This window comes from Lygodium microphyllum, chromosome 5, assembly GCF_053477565.2.
Source record: "Lygodium microphyllum isolate KBCC chromosome 5, Lygodium_microphyllum_v1.1.10, whole genome shotgun sequence".
NCBI classification, from domain to species: Eukaryota; Viridiplantae; Streptophyta; class Polypodiopsida; order Schizaeales; family Lygodiaceae; genus Lygodium; species Lygodium microphyllum.
Genome location: NC_141139.1, coordinates 175,278,416 through 175,290,548, shown reverse-complemented (window position 1 = coordinate 175,290,548; position 12,133 = coordinate 175,278,416). Strand labels below are relative to the sequence as shown.

The 12,133-nt window shown below is 40.8% G+C and overlaps 1 protein-coding gene across 1 annotated transcript; it reads right to left on the bottom strand.

The window, feature by feature from the left end:
* Nucleotides 1–237: 237 nt before the first annotated feature.
* Nucleotides 238–720, bottom strand: LOC148036713 (uncharacterized). The gene has a single exon (XM_087679188.1). The coding sequence runs from the start codon at nt 577–579 to the stop codon at nt 238–240; it is 342 nt and encodes a 113-aa protein (XP_087535314.1). The 5' UTR covers nt 580–720.
* Between the last annotated feature and the right edge of the window lie 11,413 nt (nt 721–12,133).

Below are 12,133 nucleotides of genomic sequence, written 5' to 3'. Positions count from 1 at the left end.
GTAGTACATGAGAGAAAGAGAAAGGAACGAATACAGGCATTAAGCTTATCCCATATGAGAGAGTTTGAGGGGAATTGAACCCTAACACTAGCCCACCCTCACTTACTAGTAAGAATACAGTGGAAAAAAGAAAATCATGACCACATAATGAAATATTGAGAGCTGGATACATTACCGAGTGTTGGAAATAATAAGCATCCCTCGAAACTAGTTGATTCATAGGTTTTTTGGCTAATGTTAGTATTCCTTGTCATCGTCTCTGAGATTGATCATCAATAGAATCTCATCTTCATTATCCTTGTTGACTTCTTCAATCTCCTCCATTGTTAAACCTGTATTGATGTTCATTTCCACCGCAAGCTCGGTGTCCATTGTTTCCTCCTCTTCAGTGTCTGTAGTGTCAAAGTGTGGATCATTGTCATTCTGAATGTCAACAAGGTCATCGTGATCGAAAAGAAGAACTCTATGATTTTCTGACATCGATGCATTTTGATCGGAAGGCGAAATTGATTCATCCCGATCATCAACCACTATGTCTATGATATCAAACAACCATCGATCTCTAGGTTGGACATGCATAACTTGCCACCATGGATGAGCATATGTATTCTTGTAGAAGAATGCCTATTCAACATGAGCTGGAAAAATATATGGCTCCTTTGAAGCCCGTATTAACTTGCAGGAATCAACAGACCAAAATTCGGATGGCTCTTGTCTCATTGTGTGTAACCTTTCCCCCCTTTTTTCTAATTTTTTTCTAATTTTTTTCCCCTTTCCCTCCCCCCCAACAGTACATCGGGGAAAGAGGGAGAGGGAGTGATGTGGAAGAAGGGGAGTTGCATGCCGCCCAAGTGGCGGCGTACAGCTAGCCCCCTTTAAAAGCCCACCCTCCTCCTCCTCGTCGACATGGTCCCCCCTCCCCCCCCCCCCCTTTGTTGAAATAGCCCCTCCCGTTTGCTGTAGGCGGCCCCTGGGCCTTTGTCGGACGATGTGGCCCCCTCCCCCTACTGACGTACGAGTCCCCCCCTTTGTTGTTAGCTGTGCCATTTTCCCCCCGTTGGACAGTGTGAAGGGAAGGAGGAGGGAGAGAGAGGAGGAGAAGAGGAGAAGAGAAGGAAGAGAAGGAGAAGAAAAGAAGGAGAAGAGAAGAAGGAAGAGGAGAGGGAGGGAGAGAGAGGAGGAGAAGAGGGAGAAGAAAGGGTGGAAGGAGAGAGAAGAGAAGTAGTGGAAGAAGAAGAAGAAGAAGAAGAGGTAGTAAGAGGAGAAGAAGAGAGGGAGAGAGAGAGAGAGAGAGTAGGAGAATAAGTGGAGAAAGAAGAGAGGGAGAGAGAGCGAGAGAGTAGGAGATTAACTGAAAAGAAGAAGAAGAGAGAGAGGGAGAAAGAAAGAAGTGAGAGTTAGTAACTGCAAGGACCCACGCCCAAACCACCCTCTCCGAAAAGGACCCCATCCAGCGGTCTTTTCTTTCAAGCCTATCAACCCAAAACCCGTCAAGATCCGGACTGCCCAATCTCCGCAAGGCAAATGGCTCCCAAGAAAAAAGTCATGGGAAGCCTATCAACCCAAAACCCGTCAAGATCCGGACTGCCCAATCTCCGCAAGGCAAATGGCTCCCAAGAAAAAAGTCATGGGAAGCATAGGTGCCCAAGCCACCATTAATTCCGGAGGGGTGAGCGGAACAACCAAAGTAGCACACACGAATCAAGCCTAGGTTCTAAGCGTTAAAAAATTAACTTAGGAATTATTTCTCGTGGAAGTGTCAAAGTTTTGTGCTAGGTTGAATCCACCCATAAACACTCGATTGGAATCAATGCATCCAACAGACTTGCAAGATGCATTACTCCGGGCGAGTCCAATCGTCCAAGAACTTAAATCAGGAAACTATGATGAAGATGACTCATGGGATCAAGACAAGAGGTGCCACAAGTGCAGTGAGATAGGACACATCTGTAAGAGATGCCCCAACCACCAATGTTTCCACTGCAATGAACTAGGACACATCCAAAAAGATTGTCCTGAGTTGGACCCTAAGAATCAAGAACGTGCGGTCAAATGAAGCCGTCTAAACTATACTTTTGGCTCATATTATGAGCCACATGATGATGAAGGCTCAAAGCTTGTTGTAACCTTTGAGGATGACTAGATGTCCTAGGAAGATCCTCTCAAGATAATAAGTCATGTACTTGGAATAAATCCTATTGCATTCTATGAGCTGTGACAAGTTGTTATTTCAAGAATTTGAGTAATCAAAGTGGCACAGTGGAAGCGTGGTGGGCCCTAACCCACAGGTTATAAGCCCCAATTGTGCTTGTATCCCCCTAGTTTCTCTCGAGATGAGGACATCTCGATTCCTCTAAGGGGGAGAGGATATAACATTTCCCCCCTTTTTTCTAATTTTTTTCAAAACTTTTTTCCCCTTTTCCTCCCCCCGACAGTACATTGAGGAGAGAGGGAGACAGAGTGATGTGGAAAAAGGGGAGGTGCATGCCGTCCAGGTGGTGGCATACATTTGTGCCCCCCTTTAAAATCCCACCCTCCTCCTCATCATCAACAGGGTCCCCCCTGTTGCTGCAGAAGCTCCCCCCCCCCCAGTTGTTGCAAAAGCTCCCTCCCCCCAGTTGCTGCAGAAGCCCCTCCTGTTTGCTGTAGGCGGGCCCCCAGGCCTCCGTTGGATGTTGTTGCTCCCTCCTCCTGCTAACGTACGAGTCCCCTTGCTGACGTACGAATCCCCCCAGCATTCGTTGTTAGCTGCGCCATTTTCCCCCCGTGGACAGTGTGAAGGGAAGGAGGAGGGAGAGAGAGGAGGAGAAGAGGAGAAGAGAAGGAAGAGAAGGAGAAGAAAAGAAGGAGAAGAGAAGAAGGAAGAGGAGAGGGAGGGAGAGAGAGGAGGAGAAGAGGGAGAAGAAAGGGTGGGAGGAGAGAGAAGAGTAGTGGAAGAAGAAGAAGAAGAAGAAGAGGTAGTAAGAGGAGAAGAAGAGAGGGAGAGAGAGAGAGAGTAGGAGAATAAGTGGAGAAAGAAGAGAGGGAGAGAGAGAGAGAGAGAGAGTAAGAGATTAAGTGAAAAGAAGAAAAAGAGAGAGAGGGAGAAAGAAAGAAGTGAGAGTCGGTAACTACAAGGAGCTACGCCCAAACCACCCTCTCGAAAAAGGACCCCATCCAGCGGTCCTTTCTTCCGAACCTGTCAACCCAAAACCCCTCAAGGTTCGGACTGCCCAATCTCCGCAAGGCAAATGGCTCCCAAGAAAAAAGTCATGGGAAGCGTAGGTGCCCAAGCCACCATTAATGCCGGAGGGGTGAGCGGAACGACCAACGCAGCACACACAAATCAAGCCCAGGTTCTAAGTGTTAAAAAATTAACTTAGGAATTATTTCGCGTGGAAGGGATGAAAGGATTGATATCATGCATAGGGTTTTGTTTACTCTAAGAGCTAAAGTTGCATGCGCAAAACGGTGGAGTTTAGAATTCGCACAAGATTTTAGGCACGAAATGATAGCTTTTACACACATAAAATGATAAGGTTATTGCCTTACTTCACATAAAATGATAGCTTTTTAACTAGTTCAGTGCATGAATAGTCATTTAGAATTCACGTTTTGCAATCATGGTTAAAAGAAACACATGAAATGTTAAATTCTGTTCATGAGATACACTTGCATCATTAGACAAAACCCTAGACTTTCATAGACGCAAGTCACATGTGATCCGGGGCATTAGGAATAAGTATAATTGCCTATGAATTGTTTGATCGATCTTGCTGTGGACTATCGCAAATGGATACGCTCCCAGCTTAGTTGAAGCTGGTGACCTAACCCTAAATGGATTGTTGACCCAAGTTATGCTTGGCGGTTTGAAAAGGTTGTAAATCCCTTAAGCAATTGTTTTGATAGATCCAGTTAAAATTCTGATTGTGCATGCAATGGGATTGCGATGCCTTGAAGCAAGAGGTTGTGCATTCAACTATTTGTTAATGTGGTTTTGGATGTTAACCCAAGTGGGGAGTGTTTGATGATTTCATGGCCAGGTTTGAGATGATTAATTGCCATAGAAACAAAATGGATTTTTTCCCTAGAAATTGTTACTATGTTGGTTGCTTCAGCTATGGTTGATTTCCTAAAGGGATAATTAAGGAAGGATGGTGCTAGCTAACCCCCGCGAGCCACCAAACCCTAACCAAGGCGGTTATGAATCCGCATCGGGAATGTGGACCAAACCCACCGCGAGAGGTCTCTCCGTGGAAATCACTTAGCATAGGAGGACGCTTGGGTGCCAGTGGGGGCTCTAGTTGTAAGTCCCAATGCCTCCGGGCCCTATACAAGTATTCTACGTGACTCAGATGGGATCTCGAGGTCTTGATACTAGTTACAAGGCGGAATCTTGGAAGGATAAACCTTTGGGTTTTATTGCCGGAAGATGGAAGGATTTTTCAACGGAGGCAGAAAGGAGCACTTAATTCTCCTATATGGGCAGGAGACACACATTAATCTGAAGATAAGTTAAGGAAGTGTTTGATCCTGTTTTATCTTGTCCTCGTGTCTGTGGCCTAAATTACGTAAAGGAACCTATGTCTAACGGGTTAATTAAGGAACCTACTTTTATGTGTCAAGCATAACGTGGTAGGTAATTAGATAACTAAAACAACCCTCGAGGGAAGCGTGGTCTATCCTACGGAAGGGTGGTTTCAGTTAGCCGAGAGCTTTCCTCAAAGGAGATGTTAACAGGAATGTTAGGAAAAGTCAGTCTATGACCTTAGACAATGTTGACTAGGAACCCGAACTTCAGGTCGATTCTAGTGGGAACGGCCAGATAAGTTCCATTGCAGGGCAGACTCGAGAGACCCTAGTTGGCAAAACCCATGTCATTCCTTGGGAGTACCGACGGAATCTTCTAGATATATCTCTCGATGGACAACTAAGACATGTCCCGCGATTTGAGGAGCGAGCACGTTACATTGTGGCATTACTACCTTTGTACTCTACTCAAAACCAATCAACCTTCAAAACCACCTATTAAAATGTGTGAATTGAAGCTTTAGAATTATGTATAAATTCAAGAAGTCTAGATGTCACAATTACACAATTCAAAAGAGTGTTTTTATTTACTGCCTTGAATATATGATACGATACTTCATAAATGCCTACTATGGTTCCCATGTAGCCAAGTTCACTGTCGACAAGATTTGTATATCTTGGACTTGCATGTGATACTTGCTTAACAAAGGCAACAACGCAAGAATGTTGAGTGAGACGTAAGTCGTCAATATTCTTCACCCTTAGATGTTGTCCATAAGCCCACATGTTTGTATACATGCGACCCTGAACCAACACATGAACCATAAAAAAGTAATTGATATAAAATCCACTTGTTTAGTTCGGAGTTCTCAAAACTTTTTTAAAAAAAGGTTACCTGTCTTTCACGCCCAATCATGAACTCTCTCTATTCATCTGAGAGATAGGCTCATGATTACTAATCGCCCGTTGTATACAGGTGTATATCCAATCCATGAAAAAAGGAGTGTCCTCGTCTTCATTTACATCGGCTTGACATCTTGATCTCCTCTTTCTACGTCTGCCAACTCGTCTTCTTGCAAGTTCTGCATCATACTCATAAACAAACTGTTGCATGCATTTGCTATTGTAGACTATGAAAGTAGATATATCCAATTTGTCTTGGACCTTGAGGCAAAAAGGGACTCCCTGACCAAACAATACCTCATCTGACATGGTAGAAGAAGACTCTGTTGTCCATGCACATGAATCCTCCTCATCAGTTGGCTCTAGGTATTCAGAGACGTAATACATGCATTCCTCGAGCGCCCATCCCTCGGTCATGGAACCCTCTAGTTTCACCCTTTGGCGTACATAATTTTTTAAAAATCCCATAAATCTCTTGACCCAAAACATCTATCGAGTGCTCACAACACTGGAAATCTCTATCTCGTCCACTATATGGATTAGAACATGAACTTGGGTATCAAAAAAGGACATCGAAAGCTCCCTCTCCATTAAACAGATCAGAAGCTCTATGCATTCGCGCTTCTTTTGTGGAATGGACCATTTGTCAATTTCTTTAGATGTAATCCATCTATAGAGGAAAAACTATGTTTTTGTACTGCAAATTAACGAGCAAAAGAATACCTTGTAAGTGACCCAAGATGGTAAATGATATCTCGTACACCTCTTGTAGTGCATCCATCAATAACAAGAGGTAGGACATGATGCACATATGAATCCATGATAAGCTTGACAAATGAAACAAGGAAGGTATTCAAAATTACTTTCAAAGATCGAGAGAGATTTACCTTCAAAAAAAGATGCCAGTCATGTGTTTTTAGGCCAGACAAGCTCGTGTCATCTACTGTGAACATGTTTGGACAAGACGTGCCATACCCTGTAGGCGTACGAATAGATTGAATTCGTTGGTTGAGAGTTTGCATCTCTTCCAATGTGAGCACCCATGGGGTGGGCTCATAAGTTTTCTCACCTATAGTTTCATTAAATTGTGGCCATAGATTGGGCTTCGAGTTTTGATTCATTAAGTCATTTCTTGCTACAATTGTGTCTTTCAAACCAACGAGGTGTTGCCATAAGGAATGACCAATTTTCTTGATTATATGCATAGTATCAAGAAGATGACAAATCTTCAAATCCTTCTAGTATTCTAAAGCATACCATATCGAGGGACTTAATGCCAAAGAACGTTTTCCTCTAGCTTGCATTTGGACGTCATCGCTCTCATCGCCACTTATGATTTTCGACTCCGGATCGATAGCGGGTCCAATAGTCCACTTTTGATACCAATCCATTGGTGTCATCTGCATGGGACATCTCCCATTCTCCACCTTTCCATTTAGATGCCTAGCTTGCCTTGCTTTGTAAATGATGATTTGCAGGCAAAAATCGTTTATGTTGAAGATAGATACTTTTTTGGAGACTTTTGCTATATGTCGATATCAACCAATCGCCACACAGAGGACAAGCTTTATAACCCTTGGTAGATATCCCTGCAAAGAATATATATATTTAATTGAACGACCTTCTTGACAAACATCATAAAAACACACGAGACATGTATATCTTGAACCACATACCTAAGCAAAAACCATATCTTGGAAAGTTGTGGATAGTCCATGTTACAATTCCGCGAACGACGAATTGACTTTGACCACTGCTTTTGGACATATCCACGACATCAATCCCTCTCCATAGATCTTGAAGATCATCAATGAGAGGGGCCAAATAAACATTAAGGTCTTTAACTTGACATTTTCCAAGAATTAAGAAGGAGAGCATGAAATGCTCCTTCTTAATACTGAGATAGGGGGGCAGATTATAGTTAATAACTACCCATCCGTCAAGTAGACCATTTACTTGATCTCATGGAGATGGATTCACACCATCCAATCCTATGCCCATCTTAATATTGTGTGGTTCTTTTGCAAAATTTGGCCAACATAAATCAATGTGCTCAAATGCAGGACTATTGGATGGAATTCACATTACTCCATCTTTGCTCTTATGCTCCACTCCCCAAGACATAAGCTTAGCTAGTTCCGTACTTTGAAACATATGTTTTATATGTGGAGCCAAGGGAAAATGCCTTAATACATTTCTAGGAACCTTACCTTTGCCTTCTTTATACCGAGGCATTCGACATTTTGGGCATGTCATATCATCCTCGTATTGACCTCTATACAAGATACAGTCATTGGGGCATGCATGTATAGATTTATAGTCAAGTCCTAGACTATTTATTGTTTTTTTAACCACATCATGCAATGCAAGGAGGGCATTGCTTGAAGGTAGGAACTTCTTAGAGAGTAGCCTATAAGTCAATTACACAAGCTATCAAGCATAGGAAATAATAAAAAGCATAATCACAAAACAATGAAATGAAATTTTCTAAAAAAAGTATGTCACATACTTCAATAGCACTGTAACAGATACATTACTCCATCCAAATCGATTTTGAAGATTGAGAATAAGTAAGCTTGCACTTAGACGTGTCAATTGGCTTCTTCTATAGATACGCTTTAGAGCTTCTTCTCAAAGATATTTCTCATTGTCGAGAATATCACTCACACCATCATTTTGATACCAATCATCAACAAAATCAGCCATGCTGTCATCATTGTCAAAGATGGCATCACATGGATCAAACTCCTTGGAATATTGTTCTTTTAGTCTTGCATACATGTTAGGATCACTCCTACGTAGGATCCTCATGCACTCTACTGACATACGTGATGTGCCATGTGAAGGTTGATTTATGACATCATCAATGTCGTGATCCAAATGCTGCATATTTGAAGGCAAAGAAGACATACATCAATGACATGCTTTGACCATAAAAGGAGAGAGAGACACACATGCAAGCACACACAATACAATGGCTACAAATTTAAGAATAATTAGAACCACACTTTATTGTACATATACAAAGCTTTCAAAGATTTCCCAAAAAGATTATAACATTATGAGCCTGTAGTACAGAAGTCCAAAATTGTAGTACAAGGTTCCAGAAGAATATATAATATGTATACACTAGAGCTCCTAATCCTCATCTATAAAGGGTGCTCATGGAGGCCTATGCCAACCATAGTTACCTAACAATTCATCGTCAGCACATGCAATGATGTAATAGCATTCACAACTATGTATCTTGGTACATCTCTACTCATATATCTTGGTTCATGACTATTTTCAATCTCTACAAATGTGCAATTGGTTCTTGCGCTTCTTGCTCAGCTGTTATTGATCAAACCTGCTATGTTTCCTTGAGAGTAAGGTCTCCCATCAATATAGATTCTTTGCCCCTCTGCATGTGTGATGCCTCTCTCAGAAAGAGAGGCTGCATTGAGACACAGCCCATAAGTACTCATGCTCTGAATGTAGCGAGCAAGCTGATGCCAGGGTCCCCACCCATATATAGGTCCAAAAAAAGACACAAGAGTGACCTCTGAATGAGGGGGCACATGTAAATCCTGTGCCATAAATAGGCCTCGTCCTGCTCCATTGATAGTGGATGGATCAATCATGTACCGATTGCCCCAAAAGCTGAAAACCTCTCCATCTGATGGAAGTGATCCCATTTGCCATCCTCCATATCCTCTGCAATCATACGTCAGTACTAGAGTACACAAATGAGTAGGCAATGGATGATCTTCGACCATCTCAACCTCCATACTAGGGGCAAGAGGTTGTCAAGAAACCTCAAACTGCAACTGACCAATGGCTTATCCATGCCGTGTGTGAGGGGCATGTGCCCCACCAATACTGTAGTCATCCTCCTCATCAAGTGAGGGTCCCTACATATATAATGTAGTTCGCATCACATATATAAGTCAATGCTCATTACAAAAACTAATAATGAAAGTAAGAAAGATCAGTTGTCACGTACCATAGGTTCATGTCGCTCCTCAGGTGTGCTGGTGCTCGATCATAAATACCGTACTGCATCTAATGTGAATGGCACTCTCGTCATGGCCTCCGATATGTGCCTTGACAATGATCACACCAACATATCACATGCTCCTCATAGTAAAAATCATCATATGTAGGTCCATGTGCAGCACTGAACACTATCCACCCTAGCCATCACCAATAGGAGGTGGTGGTGTACCCTCTAACCTATCTGAATTTGCTTATCAAAAATCACAAAAATATGAGACATTTATTGAAGGATCAATTATACTAAAGAACCATAACACTTGTATAATAATGAAATCTAACAGGTTTTGTGGTATCTTACAGTGCTTATTCTATGAAGAACAAACTACACACACACACACACACACACACACACACACACACACACACACACACACACACACACACACACACACACACACACACACACACACACACACACACACACACACACACACACACACACACACACACACACACACACACACACACACACACACACACACACACACACACACACACACACATATACATAAATACATACATACATATATATATACCTCATTTTGTTTGTCTCTACTATATAGTAGCCCCTGTTTTTTTCCATACTAAAATAAGCATTAATTGATATTATGGAATTAATGCTTACTTTAGTGTGACCAAAAAAATAGGCGCTACTATATGGTGGAGACAAACAAAAGGAAAGCCAATATGTGCATGGAGACATGGTAGTACTTTCATAGGGAGAGATGCCTACAGATCTGCTTTCCTCAGTAGAGGGTATGTGTAATAAATAGCTTACATTTGACATGACCTATATTATATGCACACATTTGTATATGTTTATTAATGATATGCATTGATGTCTATTTGTCTATTTTGTATAGGGGAGGGATGATGTTACTACACTTAGACATGCATGCTTTGTATATACACATTTGTAGATACTTCTTGATGGTATACATTGACCTTTGTTGGTTTCATATTTGAATTTGTTTGTTGAATAGTTATTTAGTTTGTTGGTAAGTTAATAAGTATATATTTGAATTTGTTTATTGTTGAGAGTAGTATATATCCAAAAGTTATTTATTTGTTGGTAAGTTAACAAGTATATATCCTACGTTAACAACTTTGTGGTTTCCCATGTTGGGCTGGAATGTCAACAAGTTCGTGGTTTCCATGTTCTCCACCAAGATACCAGATTCAATGCTATGTGTCAACTCATTCCAAAGTACCTCGTACCCAAGTATCAAGGTAGAGAATTAAGTCATTAATTGAGTCTTCTTATTATAATTTTGATTGTTGTATATCGCATCGAGAAAATGGGTGTCTAGAAGATATTATGGGCTACCAAAAAGATGGGTATCTAGAATATAAAAAGGTTATGCATCACAATAACAACATAGAGTACTATTCAAAAGAGCAATGTTTTTTATAACCTTTAGTTGCACGTGTACTGATGAGCAAGCATCCTCAATGAGCATGCACACCATTACATTGGGGAAACCTTTACATTGTACATTGGGGAAACCATTACATGTTAGAAATCTCAAGGTTAGAGGCAAGATGGATGGGTGAGAGAGGGTCATGTAGGTCAAAATCGATTATAAGTTAGGGTCTCAATATGTCTCATTATGCATGGCCATTTTACCTCAACACCCAACCATGCAGACTCACAATCAAAGGGTACCTTTAGTCAACTTAGGGATGATGTCCTACCCTAAGACCCTTATCAATATCCTGACTTAAGACCCTTCCAAATATCAACATAGGAAATGATCCACCAAATTAAGAGTTCCAAGAACTTCCAAGCGCTTTGACTCCCCTCTTATGTTTTCCTTCACCAATTGCAAAGAGCTAAGAAGACCCCAGACGCTTCACATGAATTTAATTCTTTTATTTTAAGACTCCAAAAAAGATCCACTTATGCATCCATATAGGAAAATATAACTAGACAATATACTAAATCATATAAACATCAAGCTACAAAGAACCCACTCCATACCAAACAACTAGTTGAAATCTCATACGCACCCAAGAAGGATCACACAAATACCCAATCTTTTCGAAAAAACCTCATGGTTCTACATTATTCTTAACATGTTATTGCTACTTCTTCACTAAGCACCATACTCTCCTTCATAAAAATTCTTGAAGAACTACTAGATGCAACAATAGTCTTTACAGGCAACAATAGGTTGAGAAAAATAGCACAAGCATCATTAATCCTACCTCTCAAATTCACTTCATGAATGTATAAAACAACTTAATGAATCTTAAAATTAATTCAAGACTTAGAAAAATAAAATCTTTTCAAGGTAATTCAAGACTTCATGGCAAGTCCCCCTCTCTCTATTTATATACATATCATACACGTATTAAGACTTGTGATCATTAAAACAAGTACAAAAATCTATTTTTTATCTTATTCAATTATGGTATTTTTAAAATTATCAATAAAACAAACACAAAATTTCATTTTTCATTCTATTTAATAATTTTATTTTATAAATTATCAAGAAAATAGAGATAGTTGTTTACCATAATCCATGTTCGTGATCAGTTGTAATCAGCCCGAAAATCTTGAAACGAATCACCTATGCATAGACTGGACCAAAGTGTACAATGTCCAAAGCGAGTGCAAGGAAGGAATTGCCAAAAAACAGAGAGAGAGAGAGAGAGAGAGAGAGAGAGAGAGAGAGAGAGA